Source organism: Agelaius tricolor, unplaced genomic scaffold (genome assembly GCF_023055355.1).
Source record: "Agelaius tricolor isolate 1412-34295 unplaced genomic scaffold, bAgeTri1.0.p SCAF_8, whole genome shotgun sequence".
NCBI classification, from domain to species: domain Eukaryota; kingdom Metazoa; phylum Chordata; class Aves; order Passeriformes; family Icteridae; genus Agelaius; species Agelaius tricolor.
Window position 1 is genome coordinate 1,643,549 of NW_027269268.1, and position 27,340 is coordinate 1,670,888.

General features: G+C 43.0%; 1 protein-coding gene and 1 long non-coding RNA gene across 4 annotated transcripts; one reads left to right on the forward strand and one right to left on the reverse strand.

Annotated features, from left to right (window-relative positions):
• Positions 1 to 1,376: 1,376 nt before the first annotated feature.
• On the reverse strand, positions 1,377 to 27,333 carry ALB (albumin). 3 transcript variants are annotated; one of them, XM_071431206.1, is made up of 17 exons: positions 27,198 to 27,333; positions 22,426 to 22,553; positions 11,382 to 11,416; positions 10,578 to 10,638; positions 9,628 to 9,760; positions 8,569 to 8,783; positions 7,845 to 7,977; positions 7,575 to 7,672; positions 6,657 to 6,786; positions 5,674 to 5,888; positions 5,417 to 5,549; positions 4,503 to 4,600; positions 4,246 to 4,384; positions 3,392 to 3,615; positions 2,778 to 2,910; positions 1,784 to 1,840; positions 1,377 to 1,546 (listed from the first exon to the last, which is right to left on the reverse strand). In XM_071431206.1, exons 5-16 carry the CDS (start codon positions 9,754 to 9,756, stop codon positions 1,790 to 1,792), a joined length of 1,698 nt encoding a protein of 565 aa, XP_071287307.1. In that variant the 5' UTR covers positions 9,757 to 9,760; positions 10,578 to 10,638; positions 11,382 to 11,416; positions 22,426 to 22,553; positions 27,198 to 27,333; the 3' UTR covers positions 1,377 to 1,546; positions 1,784 to 1,789. The 3 variants fall into 3 exon arrangements, with proteins under 3 accessions (XP_071287307.1, XP_071287306.1, XP_071287305.1); XM_071431205.1 differs by having other exon boundaries at positions 11,382 to 11,425; XM_071431204.1 differs by lacking the exons at positions 22,426 to 22,553; positions 27,198 to 27,333 and having other exon boundaries at positions 11,382 to 11,557.
• LOC139591971 (uncharacterized) lies at positions 13,935 to 22,432 on the forward strand. Its single transcript, XR_011679820.1, has 4 exons — positions 13,935 to 14,045; positions 14,152 to 14,231; positions 18,549 to 18,705; positions 22,133 to 22,432. It is a non-coding gene; the product is annotated as an uncharacterized lncRNA (long non-coding RNA).
• Positions 27,334 to 27,340: the final 7 nt, after the last annotated feature.

Here is a 27,340-nt window from a genome sequence, read left to right on the forward strand (position 1 = left end):
GAGAGAACAAGACAGTAATTCCAGGGAGGTAGCAATACAATTTACAGATTTACACACAGGGATTCAAGCATATTATGCAGGCAATGAGCCAGAGCCACGAGACTTCAACAATTCATTGCTCAATAAACTTAATTATGAAGTCTAGGCTCTTTCCTTCACCCTCAGGTACTAGAATAAAAGGAAGACTGAGGAGTTAACTGAACAAGTGGCATCACACATGGCTGGGAAAAAAAAAAAACCTCAGAGAATCCCATGAAAAGCAGTAACATCTCCAAAGACTACACTGGAATTCCACTTCCATTTCTCTTATTTGGACATGATGACAGGAATCTGGCTCACAGCACTTGATGTCCATTGTCCCTTATGCCAGGGGATTGACTTAATTATGGAGTCTAGGCTCTTTCCTTCCCCCGAGTTGGGCCGGGCCGAACCGAGCCGAGCTCAGCCGAAGGCAGCGAGCAGGCCTGGCCCGGGCGCTGCACGGGAAAGCGGCTGCCGCCTCCCGTTACACACCGGGCCGCTCACGGCAACCGCTGTCTCTGCGTCCGGGCTGCCGGGACGGAGAGCAGCGGGAGCGCAGTCCCCAGCTTGCCCGGGGCAGCAGCGGGCTGGTATTCTCGTAGAGAGCCTGGAGCGGCGAAGCCGGGACAGCCGCACAGGTGTTCGGGGGCGGGGCGGTGCCTGTGCGGGTACAAGAGCGGCAGCGGCGGAACCTCCTCCTTTCGGGTTCCGCGGTGGGAGCGCCCGGAGCGGCAGCGGCGGCGTGGAGCAGGTGAGCGGCGGCGGGACTGGGCGCTGGGCCGGGACAGTCCGCGGCCTGAGCATCTCCCTGGGGCGGTGAACTGGAATATGTCCTAGCAAATCATAGGGGTTTGTGGGCATAGGAGCAGGAAATGTTTCTCCGGGGAGTTTGCCGTAGTAAAGGGCGTGATGTAGGTGGTGAGCTTTTCAAGAGAAAATTTCAAGCACTTCCTAAAAATCGAGTTAAGAGATGCAAAACATCTTAAAAGCAGGGCTGTTTGCAGCTCTTTGCAAATTAAGAGATGCTTGATTTGTGGTTGGTGTAAAATATTTTTTTAGAACAGGTCCTTGCTGATCGTTTTCTTTAGATCGAACAGTACCTTTGAAACCTCTCTTACTATGTAATTATAATGACTGAAGTAAAGCCTAAAATGAACATGCAATTGAATCTAGGTATTGACGTCTAGCTAAATTTTCATACTCTTTCGTAAAAACTTTCTAAGAGCACTAAGCAAAAAAAAAAAAATCTGAAGTACAGACTCACTGTCCATATATTCTATTTAGAACAGCCATTTGGTCTAGGCAGTACTGCTGAGCTTTGCCTTGTGGCTGTCACCAGCAGACAGGGACAGGTGTGGTTTTATAAAGCCTTTATTTTTTTTTATTTTTTTAGAGAAGGAATTGAACAGCACATAGTGTGACAAAACACTGATGATTTATGAAATATTCATTCAGTACCAAATGAAAAAGGGTAAGGGGTGGGAGACGTTACACAGGTTTTTCTTCATAGTTTCCCACTGGAAACCTAGATCGGAGAGACAAAAGGGAGGATTTTGTAAAATGGCAGCATACTGGCAGCACCTCAGTTATTTGAGCCCTGTGCAGGGGCAGGTGGTAAAACAATTAGGGAAAGCACAGGTGGTGGTTAAAGGGAAGCTGGATGCTCTTTGGGGATAAGGAAGTGAAGTGGGTGGAAGGGTGGGCAGGAAGGGACAGAGAGACTGACAGAAAAAGGTATTTGTGTATTACTGCTGCTACCTACCTTAGGTTAAACACCAATTCCTAATATGGCTCTGCTCTGGACTATTAGGGAAGCACCCTGGGAAAAGGAACACAAACAGTTGTCAGAGAAAAGCAGGTTGTGCTTGAGAAGGAGCTGTTAGAAATTTAAACTCGTGCCTGAATTATGGTTCAAGGGATAATTCTGATGGTACTTCCTGACCCTAGGACCCATGTGCCCCTGGATGTTGTGTGTCTTCCAGTTTTGTCAAAGTAGCAAAGACACTTTTGGAACTGGTTGGAGACAAAATAATTCTTTCCTAAGTCTTCCCAATATATTTAACTATGTAACACTTAGGATATAAATTAAAAAAAGAATTCAATTAATAAGCACTTTAAGATATTAGTAATAGTTCTGTGCCTTACAATATAATGAGGTTGCTACTGCAAACTGTCGTTTATCCTTGCTGGCAATGCCATATGGCTGCAGATAAACCTTTTCTGTGACACGATCAGGCAAACTCCCAGTAGATCTGTATTTGCTGGGCACTTGTGAGAATTGATCCAGATGCGCTTTTTACTGGTAATCCTAGAGTTTTGTAAGGAGCTGTAGCACAAAAGGAAGTTTATGTATGCTAGAGAGAAAGTTAAATTCTACGTGTGTGTATTTTTCATCTGTGGCTCTTCTGACAAGACCTGAGAGAACTTAACCTAATCTAGGACTGAGATGCGCTTTGAGCAGGTGGTTTGACTAAATGACCTCCAGACAACTTCTCCATGTGAAATTGTTCAGTGACTGTAACCTGTGCAGCCAAGGTACACAGTGAGCTGTGGCCGTTTATTGTAAAGGCACGTGGACAAGTGACCACAGCAGTTTGCAGAACAGCTTTCTGTAGTGCTCAGCTCCCAGGTTCCTGTATATGTGCTTTGAGGTATTTTGTTTGTTTTTGTTTGAGGATTTTTTTTGTTGCTTTGGTGGGGTGTGTGTGTGTGTATTTTGTGTTTTGTTTCTTTAAAAAAAAGGGGATAGAAAGTACCTCTTCTCCAAGGCACCCCTCAACATCTGCCTGCTTGCAGCACTTTTCCACCATGGCAGTGAAACTCCCACCAATTGTCTTTATTTGTTCTTCTGTCATCTGGGGCTTGCGCTTGATGAGGTTGACGAGCATTCTGAAAAGAAAGCCACAAGACGCAATTAATCTTGCCTGCTGTAGGATTCCTGCTTTACAAGACACCATTCCCCCAGGCACAGCTCATTTCAGGGTTTTTTTGTCATGCCTAGATGAATCTGTGCCTGTTGGTGACTCCAAACTCCCAGTCTAACACAACCATCAGTTGCAGCTGAGTAAAAACTTAGAGAAATGATCTGTATGTTGTCCTAATTAAGTACATCCCAAGATCTGCACTGGCAGTGGGCCTACATGAAACTGGTCAGTTAAGGGAGTGATTTCAGTGAATAAAAAATTCTTTTGCCTCTTCCACACTACATGATGTTATATGCTGACCAGGTCAGTGCAAACACCTAGTTCCATGTGGATTTCTGTGTCACTAGTGTAGCCCCAGTCAGATGACACAACAGGGTGGAGCTTCCTTCTGTACTCCCAAGTGCTGCAGTTCAGGACTCCCCTACAAGGTGTTTCTTGGGGCTTACTTGAGCTGCCCTGCTTCGCGCTCAGGCGGAGGAGCAGTGCACAGCTTCTCATCGAAGTTAAACATCATGGGGTCGAAGGCTGGCGGCACATATTTGGTGTCTACGCCCATGGCAGTGAAACATGGCCTCCTGTACGAGTAGAGCTCGTTGCAGCACTGGGAAACCTGCTCATTGATGGGGGTGCTCTCCTGCCTCTTGCACATGTCTTCAATGATGATGCTCAGCTGAAAAGAAAAGAGCAAAGATTAGTTACATCTTCCCAAAAAACCACAGCAACTAAGTGATGTTTTTATCACAACAGCATAGCTGGAAACACCTGCTGAGACATGGTACGTGTTTAAAATTTAAAATATATAGGTACTCCTGGAGTGAAGCATTTCTTCATCTGCAAACAGTCAGGGCATTAGGCTCCAATCAGTAGGTTTGAGGGTTTTAGGACACTGTTTTAGGACATTTCCCAAATGCAACCTGCCACAGTCTCAGGTATGGAGCTCTAGGCAACTTGGTCCAGTGGAAGGTGCCCCTGCTCATGGCAGGGTGTGGGAACTGGATGATCTTTAAGGTTCCCTCCAACCTAGGCCATTTTATGGTTCTGTGATTCCCAATTCTATGAACTCACTCTTGCTTGCTGAGACAAAGCAAAGTTTAACTAAAATTCTCACAAGTTACCATCAGCTAGGTATTTAAGCTCTCACATCCATTAAAAAATGAACAGACTTGGAATTCTGTTAGGTAGATGCTTAGCGTGGTGTTTATGAAAAAACACTGTTTGCTATCTCACCAGAATGCAGTGTTTTTGTGAACAGGGAAAATCTCCAGGAGGAGAAGGGGAAAGAAGAAATCCAAGTACTCACGTAGTGCTCAGAACAAGACATGCGTTTGTGCTCAGGGAGATTACAGCACTTGCTGCCAACCGCTGTCATTTTCTTCCCGATTTCAAGCAAGGTCTCACTTGATACCTGAGGCATTTTCTTGGTGTAGCGGACCAGAATTCTGGCCAAGTCAAATCAAAATGACAGTTAGTAGAGCATTCCTCAAATATGGGCACATCTGGGCCACTGAAGGGAAAAGGGAAGTGAGGACTCCAGAATGTTTCTCAGGAATCGCTCACCCTTTAAGGAAGTCTGCCTCGCCGTGGGTATTGAACAGCTCGCAGTTGGTCTTCACCACATCCTCGGTTTCCTTGACGTGCTTGTTCAGTTCCTCTTGCTGCAAACAAGTGCAAATTTGTTTGTGGTATTAGAGCAGGACTTGCTGCTAACAGTCATACAAATGTAACTTCTGACCTCTTCTAAGCCTTATCTACAAAATACTCATTTTGCAAGGTTGATCACTTCTGTATAGCCAGGCTGGTGTGGGCAGGATTTGATTCCCTTGTGCATCTTAAGTTCTAACAGAAATTTCCTTGAAAAAGGCAGCCGCATTTTTAAAATTTAGTTTAAGTTAATTACCTGTTGGACTTATTTTCTCAGCAGTGGGGGTTTATGTTTATTTGCTTAAATCAAGTAAATATTTCAAATTATTATCAACCACGAGGGGAACATCTCTTGGCCAAAGCTTTAAGGAAAACTCAACTTATGCTATGTCTTGTGTGTGACTGAGTTGTGGATCAGACCTGTTAGGTGTCTCTGTGTGCTGGCCATGCATGCTCTCTCCCATCACAATCCATGAGCAGCCATACTCAGTGTAGGCTGTGAAGCTCAGACAATAACTGAGCTATTGATTGTCAGCCTCAGGACAAGCAGAATCACATCTGAGATACAGAGGCATCAGACAGTTAGTTGAGTGAGACTAGTCTGAAATAATGTGATGTGACAAATTTGGTTACTCTGTAATCTGAGATAACCCTGCATCCTTGCCATGGGCCATGGACTGCTTCATCTCCCACCAGGACATTAACCCCCCCTGGAATTAGTCTCTCCAAAAGCTTTGTCTGCTCTGCTGTGGGAGCTCCTCAACACAGTTCTTTGATGACAGGTACCAGCCCAGCATTCAAGCCAGCTGCAAACACAGCTTTGCACCTACAGCGTTCCCGTAGCACTCAGCAGGGTTGTCTGTCTTGCAGCACTTATCCAGGAGTGTTTCATATCCCTTGGTAATCCTCATAACCAGCTGTGTGGAGAGCTCAGGGTGTCTTCGTGAATATTCATAAACAAACCTGGAAGGCACAGCAGCAGACAGAGCTCCTGAGTAACGTGCTTCTGTCCTCAGCACAGTGCAGCAGTAACAAGGACATTTCCTCGGGGGAACAGTGAGCCTGCAATGCTCTGGGCACTACTTACTCTGACAGGAATGCATCATGGTTTGCCTCATAGCTTTTACACACTTCCTTATCTTGAATGTATTTTTCAACTAGTGAAGGAAGGTTGTCAGGTTTGTCATCAAACTCTGCCTCCATGATGCACTTGGTCCTTTCCACAGCTGGCAGCTCGCAGCAGGGCTTGAGTTTACTTGAGAAAACATCTTGTTTAGAGCACAGAGAGGCCACGAGCTCTGACTGTAAAATTAATACATAGTATCAGACAAGCTATGAAATAATAATTTAAAGACAGGTTAATTAATCTGCTCTCTTAGCTTCAGACTCTTCTCTTTTCACTCAGCTCACCTCTTTACTTAGCACCTTAGCTAAAAAATGCTGTTTTCACACAAAGAGAAATAACTGGGGCATGGTTCCCTCCCTGATCCTAGACACTCTGGTGAGCCAGGGCACATCCCTGAGTGCTCTGTCACAAGGATGCCTGATGGATCTTGTTATTCCTGACAGGATGCCCAGCTCCGATGGAGGACTAACCCCAGAGCCCTGGAACGAGCCGGGTCAATGAGTGTGTTCAAGTTGGAGTCAGCCAGGCAATATTGACATCATCTCACTATTGCAGGGGCTTGTTTATCTGTTCTCTAGCATTCATTAGCACTACAGGAAAGCTGGATTAGTGACAGTATGCTCGACAGGGCAGGAGGAAAAATTGCAGCCTTTTTGACTCTGCTTTTTTTTTCCTTTATTTATGATTGAGTTGAAGTGAATAAATACCATCAAGCAGCCTCCCTGATAAATGTTCTGACAGGGCTAGATCCAGAGCTGGGCTGAAACCTACTTCGAGTAAGAGTCAACTGTGCTTATCCTGAGCTTTTGAGTGCTTGAGGAACCTTCCAGCAGTGCTGAGTACCAGTTTAAGTTCCCTGGACTGTGAACATGTAGCTGCACAAATTACTGTCTTTCTAAATATCTTTCAAATATGTCAACTTTGGTCTAAAATAGTGAGCTCACCCAGTCATCCACGCACTCCACCATGTCCCCATCGCAGCACTCTTTGTAGACATCCTTCACATCGTGGACCATCTTAACCAGCTCTGCAAAGGGAGCCTTGGGGTATTTCTGGCTCAAACGAACAAGTTTACTGGGTAGAAAAGGAGAAAAAGACCCTTGTTTTAAAGCACTGTAGGGAACAGAAACCTTGCAAGTCACCAACACATGGTAAGGTAGGTCAGGATTGTTTCAAGAAAAGACTCATTCTTCTCATCTAATTCCTGGTGGCTAACAAAAAAAAAAAAAAGGGGCATCAACATCTGCCCCAGTAAAGCCAGAAAGGACCAAGTCTGTGGTTTTCCTGTTCTGCCTGAACTGTAAGAATCACACCCCAGTATTCCCCATCACTTTTGAGCACCTGGAAAGTGTTCCAGGTTGCTTGGCACAGGTAGATACAGTCCTGATGACACGTTTAAATGAAAGCTGACTATGTCTATAAGATAATCCTAGTCAATGTTGGTATATCAGACTGGCCACAGAATGAAAGCACCTCTCTGTGCCCCAACAGGTGATCCAGTTATTAAATTGCAAAAGCTGTTCTTTGTCTTACAATCAAATGTTTTAACAACTGTGGTTCTGCCAAGTCTGACTTTTTGGTTGGCTTAAGGTTCAAACTAGCACCTTACTCTGCTGATTAGTGATGTGTCCATCACCAAAAGCTGTAGGCACTGGAGTAGGGTTACAGCTTTGGCAAAAGTGTGCCTTAAACACACTGGGATCTCTGGTTCTAAGGAACATTCCAACAGTTAATTCTCCATCCTCTGGACTGGTTCCAGAGATGGTTTAATTGCTCTGCAACTCTCAAAGCTGAGCTTTTCCTAGATCTCTCTCACAGGCTGACAAGCCTACATTTTATCCAAAAAAGTGATGGGAACTTACCTTGCTTGGAAAGTCCTCTCACCATACTTGTCGAGGACCCTGCATCCGTGCTGCTGCTGCACATCTATCTTCTTGGCTCTTTCCTTGATGACAGCTGCCTGTGGTAACAGGACACACATTGTCACATTGAACTCATTATGTGCAATGGATAGGATTAATCCTGGCCTGTCTCTCTAAGTTCTTCATGCAAAGCTTTGCATGAACAGTAGCATTCTGCCTGTTTCTCACTCAGTTGCTTAGTGTTTATCCACAGAGACCAAGGTGCTGTACCTTTGCATCCAAGCAAGCACCAATATCACTCTCTGAGCAGCAGCTTTTAAGTGCATTTTCATACTCAGCAGCCAGGCCCAGGATCGCTGGGGCGTGCAGGAAGGGGTTTCTTCTTGCAACACTGTAGACGAAACTAGAAGGAAAAGGAGAGCGTTTGTTCTGTGCTCCAGTAAATGGCCTTAAACCTCTTGTAGCTTCTCTAACTTCTTTTCTAGTTTAGAAATCTACTTCAGAAATCTAGTTCAGTAATCTGCTTTTGAGACCTAATGCCTGCTTGATGGGAAATGCTCTGCTAAATCTCACCCTTCCCAAGGCAGGACTCACTAACTGTGGGTAAAGGGTGAACTCCTGATGTTCTCAGCCATCTGGTTTGACATCCATCTGCTTTTTAAAATGTGTTGTCAAATACTTGAAAATTCTGTTTTTCAGTGTGAAAAGTTCATCTATGGACCTGTCACCAACATTTTATTGCCAATTTTTGTTCTTTTCACTGTTACCTTTCTTCCTTCTTGCCAACTACACAAAGAGTAGTGGGGAGCTGGAGCGAATAAGTTATTTAATCAGGACTGGAAACACTGAGTTTTCAGCAGGTTTGGGGAAGAAAGGTCACCCAAGAGGTATAAAATGGGATCCTTAACCCCTGTTTGGAATGCAAAAACCTGCTCTTGCGAGAGATGAGCAAATGTGATCAGGGTAAGAGAGGACAAGTGGCCATTTCCCTTACTTTCCCAGGAGCTGCACGCGGTGGTCCTTGTACTCGTTGCAGATGACATCAGCAGCTGGTCTCTGGTAGGGCTGGACAAAGTCTGGGTGCTGCACTTTAAAGGACAGGAAGCACTGGTTTCTTTCGGGATCAGCTTTACCACAGCAGTCAGCCATGTCACCGTATGAGTCACGGAGCTTGTCCACTTGGCAGATTTCATCCAGGAAAACAGAGGGCTGGAAAGGGAGAGGGCAGGGTCACAACTAGTGTTTATATATAGACAGTGCCATGTGTTGTCTGCTTATCTGCAAAAGAAAAGCCAGGCTGAACAGTAAATAGGTTTTTACTGAATAAGATTTAGACCATAAATCAAATTAATCTACTGTTTTTCAATAATTTTATAAAGTTTTATTTTAGGTAGTCTGGTATCAAAACAGTTCCAATGCTTTACTGAAAAAAATTATTTATAATTTAAAGTACTCTGTGCAAGACAGTGATCTACTTTTAAGCTAAACTGAGTTTTATAAACTAAACTGAGTTTTCAGATGATTTGAAGCAGAATTTGGTGGAAACCTTTAGGGAGAACTCATATCTAGCTGAAACTGTTAGATGCCCAGGAGTCCTAAACACCTGCACATTTCTTGGGTTACCTGATTTTAGAGGAATTTTTTAAACCCTCATAAACTAAGTGCCTTAAAGTAGCACAGACACCTTTTCAAGTCACCCCAGTGTGAAAATCCACACACTTGGGTCACTTTAATACCTAGAATTAGGCCTGTACTTCACACCTGGGGTTTTGTACCAAGTGCTAATGTGTATTTTCAGGCAATGCTAGGCTGAATGTGCCAAAGTGTGGTATTTGGTCTCCAACATAATGGCTCCACGGATCATTTAGGCACTTGTTAAAGGCAGAGGTTTAGAACCTGACAAAACCAAGTTCTTTGTTTAAGCACTGAAATCTGAGCGTTGGCCTGTGACAACAGGCCCACCTGTAAGGTTCAGGTGTAAGCCCTCAAGCAGGGTGATCCTGGCAGATGCACAAAACGAGGAGAAATGCATTAGTGAAGTTTCACTGCCTACCAGTGGTTTTGAGCACTCGGGAGCGTCCTCGTTGGCCACACACTTATGTGCCAGGTCAACCACATCCTTCACCAGCTTGGACAGTCCATCGTAGGAGCATCTCTGCAGGTACTGGGCAAATGTGATCATGGTACTGAAACACAAAGCACAGTTTGGAACATAACACTGAGAAACATCAGGCAGTATTTTCAAAGGTGCCTCAGAAATGAACTGGTTTCTTCAAATGACATGCACAAAGGTTCACCAGAATACCATGAAGAGCACAGTGCCATATTCTACATCTGTCTTATTCTCTTCTCCTCTCTGAACATGTTTTTAACTTTCTCAATAACCTTTCTACCTTCCCAATAAAAAAGTCTTGAATATTAAATTATAAACAAACCAGAAGAGACTGTGATTGGAGTTTTCTGTTGCTTTTACCAGCAGACTCATAAATGCCATGACCTAAGCTGGATTTGGCCACTGTTACCAATTATGACCTTCAGGCTGCCTTCTGTCAGCCCTTACATGTCTGTCAGGGCCCTCTGTCTTTCCCAAAATTAGTTTCAAATGAAGATGACTGATTTGTCTCAGAAAACCTGTCACAGGTTTGTTTTTTGAGGTTGATAGTTTGTGGTTTTTCTGGCAATGTTGCCAATGCAGCATAATTTCTCTTCTAGGAGTAGCAAACCTGCATCCCTCATGCCTATTTTATTTTCAGAGATGGAACAGAGGCTTCTTCACAAGCTTTGCAAGGAGTTATTTTCCCAGAGAGGAAGTAAGTCATTGTGGCGTTTGCAGGTCTTAAAATATTTCTAGGTTTTGCAGTAACAGTAAGGGGCTAAGTCAGTGTTTCAGTGAGACATACACACTCCCTGTGAGCTCATACAGTGTGTCTTACTTTGCCTTTTTGGTACAGTATCAAGAGGGACAAAAAAGCCATCAGAAGATGAAGTTGAACATTCACTTACACTGCCTTAAATGTCTCTTCCTTCAGGTCGTTGAAGCGGTGGGCAATCGGGCTCTTGTGCTCTAGGAAGGAAAACAGAGGGAGCAATGGTGCTCACTGTCATACTGGCTGTGCTGGACCCTGAAAACACATTCTGGGCCCCATGGGCCAGATTCTCCCCATGTTCAGTATTCACCTGACTCCTTTACTTAATAACTTTAGAACTTGAACTCTTTCTTGTTCATTTGTCTACAGATACCTGACTCTTAGGTCTGCTTGTCCTTCTGAGGGAACCCCAGCCTGTGATTTTTATGATCCTAATAGAATATTTACCTCTGTAAGTAGCTACTTCATTCAGATACGCAAAAGGACTGTTGGGCCTTTACTATTTAGGGTTAGCAAATGTGTCCTTTGGGTAACAACCACCACCCCCAAACACTGCAAATAAAGCAGTGCAGCTGCAGTTTGATGAGAGCAAACCTTCTTCCTCTGAACACTGAGTTATTAACTTGTCAAAAGACAGAAATTCCACAAGCACAGTGCAGCTGCTTTTTCCCTGGTGGGAAAGGAAGAAATCCTGACTCATTGACATCTGTTCATGCACCACACAGATGTTGCAGAGGCATGGCACCACACTTGCTCAGCTCAGTTGTCCTGAGTGTCCTACCCATCTCCCCACTGTCTCTTCATTTAGTTTCTTTTCAAGTCAAGCACATTTTTCTGTTCAACATGGATCAGGCTCCCACGAATTGTTAGTGAAACTAAATTAAAGACATTAAATTGATAGAAAAAAGACTTCCAAGAGAAGTAATTAGTCATTTTTTACCTGCATCCCGTGCAGTTCTTTGCAGATTCCTGGATCTGGCAGAGCTCAGGAAGAAAATAAATGAAATTAATGTTAACCACTTCATGGTTACAGGTTATGATGTGAGCAAAATTGCTCAAAAATGCTAGGAAGATTGCAGGAAGAGCATTTGCTTATATACCCTTCACTACCTGTGCTTGTAAAATATTAACCCTTGAGCTGGCATTTGTGGATTGCCATTTGGCCTGAGGAGGATTACAAAACTTCAGCTGCCCTTGACAAAAATTAATTTGATATTAGTTATTTATTCTGTGTTGTTACTTTGGGCCTTTTCGTCCTGAAGAGGTTGAACCTCCCAGTGCCCAAAAAAGATAAAAGTTTTGCGTAAATTTCCTTATCAAATGACAAACAAGGAGTTCAAGGCATCAGACAAAAATGTCATCAGGGCTAATCCTATAGCTTTTTTTTTTTTTTTTTTTTTTGCTACTATTTGTTCAAAAGCAAAGCATGTTGGTATTTTATAGCAACAGCTCACTCAGAGAGGACTCAGTCCACCTGAAATTAGAGAATTTTAATTGTAAATCACTTTATTGAGATGACATGGCTAATCTAGACATGTGTGGCTGATTTGAGCTCCTGAACTTGTTAGGTCCTGCTCTGGTTTTTCCCTGGGTGCTGCTGCTCACTGATATCCAGAAAACAGCCCAACACATGGGTAAACATGTTTAAGAGCTGTCATTTCAGAATTTTTGCAATTTCTCTTTTGTACTGACATCCTCCCAAGAGTGATCTCTTAATTAAACATTGCTCTCATCTCTGTAAAATTTCTCATTGATTAGTCAGTAACTTAGGAGATCGGACACAGGAAAAACGTGCAGTTTGCACAGAGCCCCAGGACATGGAATAAATTACTTTTCAGGACACCCAGTGAGATGCTTCAAAAATTCCCAAACAATTACAGGGCTGGATCCTTGCTGAGTGCCAAGTGGTGTAGCTTCCCAGCGGGAGATACTAGGATTTATTGTAATTAATTTATGTCCCCAGTGTGTGGATATCAGCCCACACAACTGGAGCTTGTGTGCTGCCTTGCAGCTCTGCTTTGTGAGCGCCCACGTGGTAGAGCCAAGCCTGTGGTCTCCAAACCCTTCCTCAGTCTTTAAGATTCCCTTTTCTGCTCTGTTTTTGCTCCTCAGGTGAGCAGTTTTGCCATGACTGTCTATTATTCCTAATGGGAATAGTAAGAACAATTCCATGATCGGTCCTCTGGAAATTTGACTAAGTAAGTACATGCCTAATACTTCCTTTTGTTTCTGAGTGAGAGCTTTTAAAGACATTTGAAATAAAGCAAATGGTATGTCTAAGCTCAAAATATTTGCAGGTGGTTTTCATTCAGGAAAATGCCTAGGCAATGCATCTTGTGTTCCAGAAAGGTTGTTCTTTTCTCCAGGAATAATCATGTAAAACTGAGATGAGTTCATAGAATAGTTTGATACAATGACATTTCTACAGTCTGCTGCTGTTGCAAAAACTTTCTGCATTTTCCTGAGTCTGCTCCTGATATTTTTGTAGGTGAAAGGCAGCATTCTGATAGTGATTTAAATGAACAAGGCTCTATTTTGGGAATTAAAAGGTTATTTGGATAACTCTTACATGAAGGATGGTGCAGGAAAGCCAGGCTGGCAGAAAAGCAATGTTAGATATGTCATAATATTAGACGTGGGGCTTGTTTTCAGGTGGTTGTAGCAAAATCCCACATTTCTGGAGAATGATGGGAATTGATGAGCAATCTGGAGCTTTCAGACCTATGCTGCTTTAGCCTAACAAAATCTGGGGAAAGAGCTTTTTAATTCAGTCTGTAATTATTTTACTGACCATATCCCTCTGTCAGAGAAGAGCCATCTCCTTTCAAATCTTAAGAGAGCAGAAACACACATTTAGGTATTTTGTGGATAACTACAAGGTAGTAAAAAACTGTGGTATTGGTGAATGATGTCTTGGAATGGCTCTTGAGATGCTCTCAGGCTGTACCAAAGAAGTCTCCAGAAAACTACAGCTAAGGGCGGGGAGGGCAAAGCTGAAATTCAGCACATGATTGCAGTGTTGCATCTTGAAAGCTCTCTGGAATTTTCCCTTGCAGCATTGTGCAGTGTTAGCAGGAACACTGCTGGTCCCCTGGAGTTAATATGTAAGTTTGGAATACAGGGTCCATGTTTATTTCTAGATATCTTCTGTTGTCTGTCCTGTACTTGATGCCAATGGTTCATATAACTGCTGAGAGCTGAACTCCAATGCTCATGTTTGTTTAACAGTATTAAATAGTATACTGAGTTTCTTGTTACTCAGTGCTTTCACACTGCATTGATTTCACTCCAACAAAGTTGTCCTGGTATTAGAAAAAGGAATTTATCAATGGTATTTTAGCATGATCCATTTTCACACTCATTTATGTCTAAAGTTACATATGATGACTACTTTGTATTCCAGGTGTGGGGAACCAAAGGACAATAATTCCAAGAGTAATTGAGCTGGAAATAAAAAGGATGCATCCTTTTTAAATATGTCATCATACCAGCCTGTGCAGAGTGGCAGAGTAGAAACAAAGTGTACTGAGACTAATATGGAATGAGGCTCTTGAAAAACAAATGTGCTGTATCGTGAGAACAGCTGTCAGAGCTGTTCTGGGAAGTAAGTGCTTTTCAAAGTAATCTCTCAGAACCCAAAGGACATCAAGAAACCCTTTACATTTGTGGCCCTCCATTTTATTTACTGCTGTTTCTTCTTCTTTTTCAAGACCTGTAGTTCAGTTTGTGGGACTGGACCATGAGGCACACACCAAACCTGGAGACAGACATTGCTGAGCCAGTAGCTGCAGTGAGTAGCTGTTTTTTAATAACTGTAATGATCAGTATACTTCTAAATAAATGTCTCTAGCTCTGTATGTCTGTAGCTCTGGACATAAGGACAGCTATCAGGCATTACTTTTTTTTCCTGCTCTGGTGCAGGATGTTTGCCATTCTTATCACTGATGTCTGACTCCCGTGCAGAGCAAGTCAGACATCTCAGATATACGGCCTTTGTTTGAACAGAGATGGATGGACTCATGGATACAAAGCAAACATAAAGACACAAGGGGTTTGATCACTGTGGCAGAACAGGCAGAGACTGCTCAGCTGTAGCTAATAGCATTCCATGTCAGGTGTATCTCGTGAGCATATCTATCAGTGAGTTCTGATACTCAGCTGTTCCTCTTCTGCCATCAGCCACCCACCTGCAGTGTTAGTGAGTTCTGGATCATTCAGATAAGGGTTTTTGAATCACCAAGATGACTGTTCTTGCTGATCCTGTGCACTTGATCCCCAGGCCATTCTAGCATCCCTACCCCTTTGTCTCACAAGTCCATAGTGTAGTGATGTAGCTGTTTTCCTTATTCGGGACTGTTTGCCAACATCATTCTTTGGCAGCAAGAACAAGAACAGTTTTGCTTTGCCTATTAAGCATTCGATTACCTGAATATATCCAAATATACAGCCTTCAGTGCTTTTTGAGGGTGTCAATTCTGAGACTTCTCAGGACTTGTCTCTACTTTCCATGTCTGTCACTGTCATATTTTCTGAAAAATCCCTTTGCCAGGATTTTGTCTCTCTGGGAGGCTGAGAAGCCTCAGAAAAGAATGTAAACAATAATTATCTGATTGCTTTGGAATGTGTTCTGGATATCGTTTTACCAACAGGTGCATCTTTGATTGGTTCCATGTGAATTGTTTTAACTTCATGACCAATCACAGCCGGCTGTGCTGGACTCTGAGTCAGTCACGAGTTTTTATTCTTCATTCTTGTTAAGCCTTCTGTCTGTATCCTTCTCTTTCTTTAGTATAGTTCTAGTATAGCATTCTTTTAATATAATAGAATACCATAAAATAATAAATTAGCCTTCTGAGAACATGGAGTCAGATTCTCATCTCTCACCTCTTCCTGGGAACCTCACAAAGACCACACTTGTCCCTATGACTTTTTGCTCTGCCAGTTCCAGTAGGTAATCCACAAGATTACCTACTGGAGTATTGGCTTCATCTCTTACCCATTTCTAAGGTCCCTCAACAAAAATCAGTGTTATATCTTGGTATGGGTGTATCTAAATGCAAAATAGATGTGGGAAAGAAATACCCAAGGTGCAGCATTGCTCTATTCAGGAAGTCCTTCTCAGGGGGAGATTTTTCTTCAGTATTTCTTATAATGCCTTTGATTGTTGTCTCTGGAACTGAAATTGCTGCGGTGCTGTGATTGATGTTTGGCTCATGATAGGACTATCAGTGGAGATCTATTTTCTTCCTCTTACATAAGTCCCAGAGACCTTTGGAATCCAGTGCATTCACTTGTGCCCTAGAAACTTTTTGGCACTCTGTTTCCAATTTCTGTGCTGCTCTGCTATGCTACCTGATGGCCTTTGGCAGGAGAGAAGAGCCATTTAATGTGGTACAGTCAAGAGCCAAAGCTGAAAGCTTCTGCTTGGCAAGATATTGTTAATATTTCTTTCCTAAGTTTGATGTGCTTTAGCAATAAAAGAAATAGTGAAAACTTTTGAGGAACAGCAGGAAATGTTTGGAGCATTTTTTTTGTTTTGCTTTTCTTTAGGCCATTGATCTGTAACCTTCAAAATTTTAAAAAAACTTTTTTTGTAACTGTAAGCAGGTGTTTTTTGCTAAAATCAGAAACAAAACATGTGTAAATTGAGTTAATGATTCTGGGAGCCACTGGGTTTGCTCTCAACTTGAAACACTTTAGGAGTTGAAAAAAATTCTGTGTGTCTAGAGGGGCTGTAGGACTTATGGAAGATTTCTGCCATTCTGCAGGTGCCCCCCACAATGTTACTGCATCATCTGGCAGTGCTGACATTCTTACTTGCCTTATTTTTCATTTAGTTGCATTGTAAACTTAGGGTTTTCCCATTCTGGCCGAAAAACTGCCAGGCTGGTAAATATTTTCTCCTTCATGTCCATCTCCATAGAAACAGACTCTGTTACTGCTAGAATTGTTCTCTTGTGCTGTTTTTTCTGTTAGGACCTTGGGGTTTCTTTGCTGGTTTCTTTCTTGAGAAAATGCTAGTTCATCTGTTTAAGACAACTTGTAAATGTTCAAGCATTAAGGACATAAAAGGAGTGATTATTTTCTCAGCCTTTCCTCTATTCCTGAGCAAACAATTTCTTTAGATAAAGCCCTCACAACTTTGAAAAATTAAAATATAGTTGTTTTAAATGAAATCCTGGAGCAAGAATAGCATTTTCCACCTCTAATATTTCTTACTGTCTTTGGAATTTCTTTAGCTAACTGTTGGAGCCTCAGGTGGCACCTCAGCAGGAGAAGAAAAATTGCTAGAGCCAGTTTTAGGTCCTTGTTACTGGAGCAGGTAGGACAAGACATTTTAAAATTTGGCACCGCCATTTACTTGCTGACATAAAAGGATAGTCCGCTTCTGCATATTATGCTGCATTTACAAATTCTAGGCTCTATGAATGAAATGGGAAGCATCTTTCCCCATAAGTGAAATCCAAAGACATGGTGAAATATTTCCACATTCTGCCTTAGCCTGTGAAGCCAAGTTCTGTTAGTCAAATCCAAGTACCTGTACTTTTCTGTTGTAAAAATCAACTGTTTTTCAAGCAGCATTCAACCAGACCACATTTATTAGGTCAGCTCTGGCTTGTAGTTCCAGGTTCAGTACTTCCTTCAATGTCAATCAGATTGGCAATGATATTACCAGGATCTAAGGATCTCTTAAAAGAGTACTGGAGTTGCAGCAGCAACAAAACATGTCTTTCTTCAGGTTGCTGTTTTCCTTTCCATGTTCTTTAACTGGATTTGTTGCACTATGACATGTAGTTCTGGAAACTTGGGATTCCCAGAGTTAAGGAAGTGACTACAAATAATACAAAACTGAGGAAATATTGCTTGGGTTTTTTGTTTGTTTTTCTTTAGAGTAGTGCTTATAAACTCTGATTTTTGAAGGGGTTAATAACTGGGGTTTGAAATTCAGGCTCTCTGAGGGCCTTCAGGAAGACTTGTTTTTAGAAGCAAGGTTCCTCAGTACATTTCCAGAATCAGAAAAATTTAATCAGGGACCAAAAACTGCAGTTGAGCTTAGCAATGATCTGTATAGTTCATGTGGTTCTCTTAAATAAGTTATCAAAAGACTGGTACATACATAAGAGGAACTAAAGAAATCTATCAGGCAGATCTGTGTCTGTGCAAAGCCCAAATAGTGGTGATGTTTGGTTTGGTGGTTTTTTTTTAAATTTCAACACTACACTGAGAGTCCTTCTTAAGCCATGCAAAGAAATATTAACAAACTCTTTGCACATGAAGCTTTTGGTGTTGTCTTTTGGATCAATTAGGCAGAGGCTACATTCCCAAGGGCATTCCTCTGTGGTGCTCTCCAACCCCATGCTGACAGTCCTTGACATTTGCTTTCTGCCCAAAGGCCTTTTTTCCTCAAACCAACAGCACTTCAATATTGCCAGCCAGGCATATCCACAACCTATCCACAGGTCTCAGAAACAACTCAGGAAATTCAATTATAATAATTGGTGTAGTAGTACCCTTCTCTGGTACCTTGAGTTCAGTGTGAACTTGGAGTTCTGACTTTGCTCCTTGACTCTGAGTACTGGAAAGCAGAGTGGGTTTTCCCAGTGCAAAGAGGCTTAAAGGCTTCCCTTCAAGTCAGTGTAGATCTAGGCAGATGCCTGGCTCCCTGGACTGGGAGATTGGAAGCGGGGCAAATCATGTGTCCTACCCAATTTCTCCCAGTTCCTCCTGGCAGAGAGGACAACCTAGTGCTAAGTCAAGACTGAGGGCACTGTTCCTGGTGAGCCCAGGCAGCCTGAAAATGCTGAGAGTCTGATATGAACACAAGTCTCATGGTTTCTGAGGTCTTGCTGCACTGTTGGGCACTGCAGCCTCTCTGATATCAGCAAGGAGGAGTTCTGGGATGGATCCCTTGACATCCCAGAATACAAATGTTCTTGTATCACTTGACAGAAATCTCTCAAGTTCAGAGTTTGCCCTCCCTGCAGGTTTGTCAGAGCCAATATGGAAATATAACTGGACTTTATGAAAAGTTTATCTGTACTCTGATGTTTCCAGTGAAACATTTTGGATTCAGTTCATTTACATGCTTTATTGGTGCTCTTGCCAGTGCTGGGTTATTGGTTGAATTTGATGATCATGAAGAGACCAGTTTGGTCAGTCACAATCTGCCCTTAGTGAAGCTGTCCTGGGTCACTGCTCTGTCTTGGATGTGCATCAACACTGATTCCATGAAGATCTGCTCCAAGATCTTCCCCGGCACAGAGGTAAGGATCACCGGTCTGTAGTTCCATGAGTCTTGCTTTCTACCCCTCTTAGAAAAAGTTCCCCTGTCCCCAGTCCCTGGGAACTTCAACTGATGGCTGTGACTGTTCCAAGATGATGGACAGTGGCTTGGAGACCACATCAGTTCCCCCAGGACCTTGGGATGTGTGCCATCAGAGACTCGTGGCTCTAGAATGTTCCATGCCATTCCCACTATCCCACGGTCACAAAAACAAAGTCCACTGACATGGGCTTAGGTTATTTTGCCTGTCCACCCACAAGAGGAAAACTTCACACTCCAGCTGATCATAAAATTCAATCCAGAACATAACACCAGAATTGAAAATTGTGTAGAGAAACTGAAATTGAGACTAGGCTTGCCTTGGAACTTCTTTGTGTTATGTTAGTTAGTTAGTTTGCAAAGAAAAGCAAGATTATTTCATTTGATTCTTTGTTATCAGCTAGGCAACCTGTCTGCTTCCCCTTCTGAAAGGGAAATCAGGTTTTCCCTTCCTGCTTTTAGTATATAACTGCACTTTAGGCAGAGACTCTTGTCTCTTGGGCACTGATACTGCTTAAGGAGCTTTTTGGCAACTCACTAAGGTTACCAGGTCTTCTGTGCAGGATCTTGAAATATATTCAGCATTGACCTAATTCTGGTCATGTTGAAGTCAGTTCCAAAACTTGCCTGATTTCTCTGGAAAGCGAGCTAGTTAAAAGGCAGATTGTAACTTGGATCTTTACAGGCAGATTTTCAACCCTCCCTACAATGTTTTAAGGAAGTTATTTCACAGCAAATCACAGCAATGTGTTTAGATTGGTTAGTGGACGAGTAGGATGTACCTGCAAAAGCAGGTCTAGCTCAGGTAATACTGAGATTACTCTAAAAATAATGTTCAATCTTTTCGGAAAGGAGAGCTCTGACAGAGAAAGCTTCGGTGTGTCCTGAATAAACAGGTATCAGCATTCCATAAGAACTTGCCCCCTGAAGCATTTTCCAAGCTCTCAGGCAGGAGCAATCTGCCACCTACTGTTAACATAACTATTTGCTCAAAGAGGCCGTAGACCTCAAAACTGAGAAAAATTTTATGTTCCTGTTGGCAAAGAAAGTGACAATTGTAGAGAATTGCCAAAATGATGTATCTAAAAAAGAGATCAGCCCTCACTGGAGTTGGATTAGTAATGGAGAGAAAACTCAGCTTGTTGATTAGTAATGATGTGTGATTTATTTGGTGCTCTTATTGCAAATTATTTGTGTAATCCTTATGGAGGTACTTTTCTTGGAGAGTGTTTGCATTGTCCTTACAGGAGTCCTTTTAAATTAAAGAAACACAGAACGTGAGAAGTTCCTTAAGATATGAGGTACTGCTGATAGAGAACTCTACAAATTCTGGACTCCTTTTCTGGCTTGTGACAGCCACTATCTAACCAAGAGATGCACAGGATTTGGCATTAGGGTACATAAATGTTACATGTCAAGTGCTTTGCTGAATCCAAGTTTAAAACTCACGGAAATTAAGCAGCATTTAAGAGTTTTGGTGTACATAGAGAGACTGTAGTGATGTCTGAAGGTAAGCCTGGTAATTTATATTCAAACTGAGTTCTATAAAGTTAAGTATTGGAAATTAATATATTGTCTTTAAATTTGCTGACTTGATAACTGAGCTGAGGCTTTGCATCAACATTCATGAATGAAAATAAAAGATATAGATTTACCTTTCAAGACGCTCATAGGCCTACTCACTGGACAGTTAGAAGTTTGACATTTAAGATATTTCCTCATCAAAAAAATCTAAATTAACTCAGAGTCATAAAGAGGAAAGTAAGAGAATGACAAGTGACAGAAAGAAAATTCACCACAACAGCACTTTTTCTCTTTATTGAAAAGGTTCCTAATTGAGGAACACAGAGCTATTCAAGGCAGCTCCTGACTTTGTAACTAGCTAACAAAGTCAATGGCATTGTAAATGCCACACACACACAGAGAAATGCTTGTTTAGCCCATTGGAGATAAATTGCACGTAAAAAATCACTTAATATTTACTGTCAAATTAAAAAAAAATCAAGACATAGATGTTTAAGAATCAAATGCTTTAGTAAAAATTAATTTACAAAGCGTTAGAAAGACTTAAAATCAGACTAGTTTTAGCTGCAGGTGTGCTGCTGGCTTTTAGCTCCACCTGCTGAGTCCAACTGAAATAACAGCAAGCTTGAGCTCTCCTCTGTTTTTAAAAACCCTGTCCCAAGGGCCCCTAAAGCAGAGCAGGAACCCACAATATTAGTAAATAAGTGAAACAGCATGCAGTGAGCAAGTGAGGGCAGGTTCTGCTTGAAAACAGAGGCTCCACGGGACCTTGGGGGTTAGGGAATTTTAAACCATCAAAAACTTGTAGATGGTTTTTCTAGTTCTAATTTGAACTCTGTAAAAATGTTCTTCTTCCATTTTAAGTGCCTTTCTGAGATAGCAAAGGCATTTCATACACTGCCTTCACTGAATCCAAGGTCTTACTGAGTTTTACATGGAGATTCCCACTCCCTTCCTTATCCAGAGATAAAACTACCCTGGGAGGATAAATATTGTCAAGGCACACTCTATATGAGGAGAGAAAAAACAGCCTGAGCCTTGTTGTTCTGCATGCCAGCAGAAGGCTGCTTGCATTGACATCTTCCAAGCTGCCCCAGGAGAATCTGTTTCAAGGACTAACTTCAGAACTAATCAATTGTTGACTTTAAAAAGTGGTTACTGTAGAAATTATCATTATGGATTGGCTGAACCCAGGCAAAACACTAAGTGTAAGAAATGTTTAACCTTCTAGCTGACTAGTGTGCAATCCACAGCTCATGCAGCCTTAAATGTCAGCAATTAAAAAATAATATAAAAAGAAAAAAAACAACCCGCAAAACATTTATTTGACAAGTAAGCTTTAGGGTTCAAATATAGGTGATGCGGCTTTGGCTGGAGAGGTGTCATTTAGAGTTTTGGATTACAGATCCCTTTTACATGAAATACACAAAAAAAATTCACTTCATCTTATGATTTGTCTTGTCTTTGTTTTATGTTACCTGTGACCACACTTGAAGAGAATGAGAAAGAATCCAGAATCTTTTCCAGATGCCCTTTGCCTCTATTTGCCATGGTGTTTTTCAGGTTTATACTCACGAAGGATGATCATTTCGAAAGCTTATCAAGCAAATTAGGAGCCTAAAACACACCTTTGGAATAATTTATGCATGTTAAAATGTAAGGCTCACAAAGCACTAATGCATTTTAGGATTTCAAGTGCTTAAGCTATTTCTTAACTAAGACCCCCTAAGTACTACATATATTACAGAACCAATGTTTTGTATTTTAACAGAGCACTTGCAGATTTATTAATTGAATCAGTTGTTGAAAGGTTTTGCTTTCTGTATTTGTTTTTCCTGTCACAGTTCTCCCTGTGAGAAGGTGGTCACAGCTGGCCTGATGTTCTAAGAGCAGCTCAAAGAACATGTATCATCAGTGTCTGGCACAGAACAGGAGTGACTCGCAAGGCACTCGAGCGGGATGTGTCTGTGTGTTTGCAGTGCCATGGATCATGGGTAAGGACAGCCAAAGGCAAATCACCTGCCTTACTGCACCACAGAGGCTGAGGTTGGTCCCAATGGGGCTCTCACACTGCAGGGGTTTGAGTGTGAACAGTGATGTCAGTGCACTTTGGGAGTTAACAGTAAAGTAAATTTACCTTCTGTTGTACCTCTGTGCACTTCTCCTGGGCTAGCACTGCTCCTCTTCAATTCTCCACCTGTTTGGATTGTCTTTATTTTCTTTACTCACAAGGCCACACCACCTGAGATGCTCACAGGAAACTCACTGTAATGAAGAAACACAGATAGTTAGTAAGTGTAATTTAAAGCAAATGATATGGCTCCATAAAATCTGTTCTAAATCATTCTTTTCCATGTGCAATTTACTGGAATTATAAAACTGAGTGGTTTAGACAAGGCTTAAAATGCCTGTCATGGAAAACTGCACTTCTCTGAATGTTCAAACATTTGTGTTCTTCTCCTTCTTTCTCCCTTTGCCTTGGACAGCAGGCATTGCATTCTTGCTGAACAACTTCAGTTCTGTTACTTCTGTTTAAAATCAGTCATGGTGGTGTAATTGTGGCTAATCTTACCACCCATTACCTAGATGGATCTTCCATCTAGGAACCAAGGAGGTCCAGTGAGCGAGTCCCTTTGGTGTGTGTGTTCAAACAATACAGGCTGGGGTTCACAGTTCCCTGAATGATACCCATAAAAACATTCCAGCCGATATAGAAGCTGCAATGGTGGCAAAACTGTACATCTCAAAGACAACACAAGCATTCACCAGTCAGAATGGCAGGATTGGGGTTTGGATTGAAGTTAATTTGGATGGTCAACTTGGTAGCCTTGTGGAAGTTATAGCAGTCCTGAGTTTGGGTTAAAAATTCAAGAAGTTTTGAACTTTTTTCAGCCCCTGTATTAATTACAAACAAAATTCATGCTCCCTTGACTTTGACAATGACACTGCTTCCAGCAGCTGTAAAAGAAACTGAAAGCAGATCCATGAGAATTATTATACAACAGCAGAGGTTTCAACGCATTGTTTGTCCTGTAGAACTTTTTAAGGAATCTGGCACACAGAAGACAGTTCCTGAAAGTATTCACTGAATCCAGACCCCAAGCTTTCCCGCTACTCCTATGAAGTGCTCAGTGGAATGATCAATAACCTGGAGGAAAATGAATAAGTACAGAATCAGAAATCACAGATGAAAAAGAGAACAAAGGATTGTCATTTTTCTCAGTATTTAGGAGGGTGGTGAGGCCCTGGCACAGGTTGCCCAGAGCAGCTGTGGCTGTCCCATGCCTGGAAGTGTCCAAGGCCAGGTTGGACAGGGCTTGGAGCAACCTGGGATAGTGAAGGGTGTCCTTACACATGGCAGAGGCTGGAACTGGGTGGTCTTTAACATCCATTCCAACCCAAACCGGTTTGTGGTTCTATGATGGTGTGATTTCCTGCAGCTTTATGCTACCAATAATCCCAAGCACCCAAAGTTAACCAACTTCACAGACTCGCCAGGGAAGGAAATGTGGTTTTTAGGAATTACTGCCCTATTTAGAGCCTACATTGACTTTTCAGTGATGTGCAATCCATTCCCTAAGAGCCCTATGAACAGGAAACACAGCTATGGGTCATATGCCTCTGTGGAAACTGGGACACAAAAAAACCCCTAATTTAAAAAAAATTTGGATTATTTACTCCATTATGTCTTGGTGATTATCATAGTATTTACAACAAGGTTTTAGTTTGGGTTTCTAAAATATAAAGTGCTGGAGAAGTGTCACACCTTCCCAAGGCATTCAAACCATCCAAACCAAGATGGTTAGGAGCAGACTTGTGTTAGCAGCTTTTGCCTATGACAATATCAAATCTTATAAGCTTCATGGGTCTAAAACTGATTGTCTCTAAAGAACTCAAGAGCTTTGCTTGCTGTTGCACTTACAGAATCTCAGAGTCACTTAGATTGGGAACCATCTCCAAGACCATGAAGTCCAAGCTGTGACAAGTCACCAGCCCAGAGCACTAAGTGCCCTGTCCAGCCATCTCTTGAACACCCCCCAGAATTGTAATTAGCATGGGCAGGAGGCTTTACTCCTTGATAATGCCTTTATTAAAAGTGACCAGCTCTGGGGGGAGAGCTGATGGCTCCACACTCACACTGCCCCTGCCCCCAGGAGACTCTTAGAGGAGGAGGAAGAGTGCAGTTTTGTCCCCGGTCTGTGGGAAGAGCTGGGGGTTCCATCCTCACGAGAGCATCGGGAAATCCCTCTGTCTGTTGCTTTGACCGCCAAGGTCCTGCCTCTGGCTGAGGTCCTTCTGGCTAGGGTGAGGGGCAATAAAGGGTCTCAGCATCTCTGCAGGCTCTGGACTTTGTTCCTCACGTCTAGTCATCCCTTTGATTCATCAGTTTTGTGTTGGCTCGTTGTTTTAGGGGTTTTTGGCTAGGTTTGGCGATGGGGGTCTCTCCCACTGCATGCTGGTAGCTTTTTCTACTTATAACAGGAATGGTAACTCCACTCCTTCCCTGAGCAGTCCCAATGCCTGACAACCCTTTCTGTGAATAAATTCTTCCTCATTTCCCACCTGAACCTCCCCTGGCACAACCTGAGGCTTGTTTCTTCTTCTATTGCTTGTGAACTGGGAGCAGAGCCCACCCTCTACCTGGTTGCACCCTCCTATCTAGAGGGAGTTCTGGAGTTCCTTGAGCCTCCTTTTCTCCAGGCTGAGCCCCCCAGCTCCCTCAGCTGCTCCTCATGATTCCCTCTCTAGACCCTTCCCCTGCTGCACTCTAGCACAAAAGGCTCAAGCTGGGCTGGCGGGGAGAGCTGTGAAATGGAGGAAAAGGACTTGCCCTGCAGTGCCGAACGAGGAGGCGCCACTCTTTGATCAGAACAGAGGTCACCGCCATAAAAGAAACGGCACCAACAGTCTCTGCCAGGCCCCTCCGCCTGTGCCAACATAAGCGGTGCTGCTAACTGCGCTCCATCTGACCCCGGGCTGGGGCGTACCACGCACAGATTAAATACTATTGCTGCCTTCGGTAGCAAGAAGCTGGAGCCTTTCCAAGTCTAACAGCCTGAATGGATACTTGGAATAGGGTGCAAATGCAGCCGGTCTCACAGGCAGATTTGTGATACACTGTAGCCCAGAGTAAGCACAGCCTAAGCTCTGCGGCAGAGCCGTTCACTGGAGGCCATTCCCCGCCACCGGCTGGGAAGGGACAGGAGAGGGCAGAAAACAGCTCCAAACCAGCCCTGCAGCCACCCTTCCCGGACCTAGGTGGGTCAGTGTGGTGGATTTGGACCTGTCTGGCTGCTCGTACAGCCAGAGCCATCTCGGGTGTGTTTTGTTTAAAGTCACCCACCTCTCGCATCAAACATTGAAGTGACATCCTTCTCACACCACAAATCTCAGCTGGTAGGGCTGAGATTACCTGTATTTACACACAAGTCTCTTTTCTGCCTCTTGTGATGACAACAAATAATGCATAAATGCTAAATAACATATATATTATATGTAATTGTAACAAATAACAAAGGTTTCATCTCTGCTTGCACCCCAATAGAAACCAGTAAAATCAAAGCATTTGCATTAACTTTAATGCAAAAAACCTATATCTATAAGAGGACAACAAAAGTATTATTGTAACTGATCTCCCATCACACATCTCATGCTGGTATGGTTTGAGATTTCTGCACAGTCACACCAGGAAGTTGGAAGTTGGCTTAGAATATTCAATTTATTCCTCCTGGATTACATCAAACTATCATCTGCAGAGATATTTATAAAGGAATAAGTAATAATATATAGATAGATAATATATATAATAATATATAGATCTTGCACCTGAAGATTAGAAGTTAATCTTCTGAATTGGAAGGCACGATGAGTGCCAGTTGAGGATTTATTTAAAAAGGAATGTGTGATTTCAGAGGAGCTGCACACCTGACCGGTGCTATCCAACATCAGCCAAATAAGAGAAAACACCTAATTACTCAAATGACAACAACCTCTCTTCATTTCTGTAAAATATAACCAGTACAGGCATTGTTGGTTTGGAACACCGATTCCAAAACACCCCTAGTGTACCAGTGCATAGAGCCATTACTGATTTTTACAATCACGTGTTTCTGTGGTGAAAATAATTTTTATTTCCAACAGGTCTAAAAAGACTTCATCTTTTTACTGTTGCCCTAATGGAGGCAACAGTATTAATAACCCAAGTACACTTTAGGGATGAAAATCTGGGCTGGGGGGCCTGAGGGCTGAGCCAGGGCATGATGACATATTCAAAGGGTTTCATTAAAGAAATATGGTCAAATTGGCATGGGCATGGGCATCTTAATGTTGGTCATTTTTAGTGATATTGTAAGAAAATTATTGTACAACAGGGATTCGGAGGTTACTCTTGAATGCAGAATGCTTGGTGGGAACGAATTGTGTGCAACACAGAATCCCAGAGACACTCTAGGCTGGAAAAGACCTCCGACTTCAACCTTTGACAGATCACCACAGACTGCCATGTCCAGTCGTTCCTTGGACATCGCTTTTAACTGGAATTCTGTGCTCTGTGGTTTCACTGACCACCACTTTTAGCGATACTCTATCAATTTATTTTCCGACCCTTTCAACGACGCCCCCCCGCAATTTCTATTATCAGAGGCGTTAGGAGGTTGCTTTTTAATGCATATTGTCCTCACGGTGTGAGAGACCATCACTTTTAGGCGGAATTCTGAGAGCTGTGGGCCTTCCCTCGCGGCGTTTTGCCGCCCTAGGCGCGCTCCCTCACGCTATGAGGGCGGCACTGCCCCCACAGACCGCGGGGCCCCGCCGGGTCCTGAGGGGGTAACTCGGCACCTCCGTGCCCACGAGGGGGCTCTCGGGGAAGGTTCCCGACAGAGGCCAGGCCAAGGCACCCGTTGCCCTTACCGAGGCGCAGCGGGCCGTAGGCTGAGGGTGATGACGCAAGCGGCGGTTCCGGCGCCGGGGCGGTGACCGAGGCGGCGGCGCGGGCGGAAGGAAGGGAAGGAGGCGGGGGGGAAGGGGGTGCCTGGCCGCCGCCGCCACGGTTC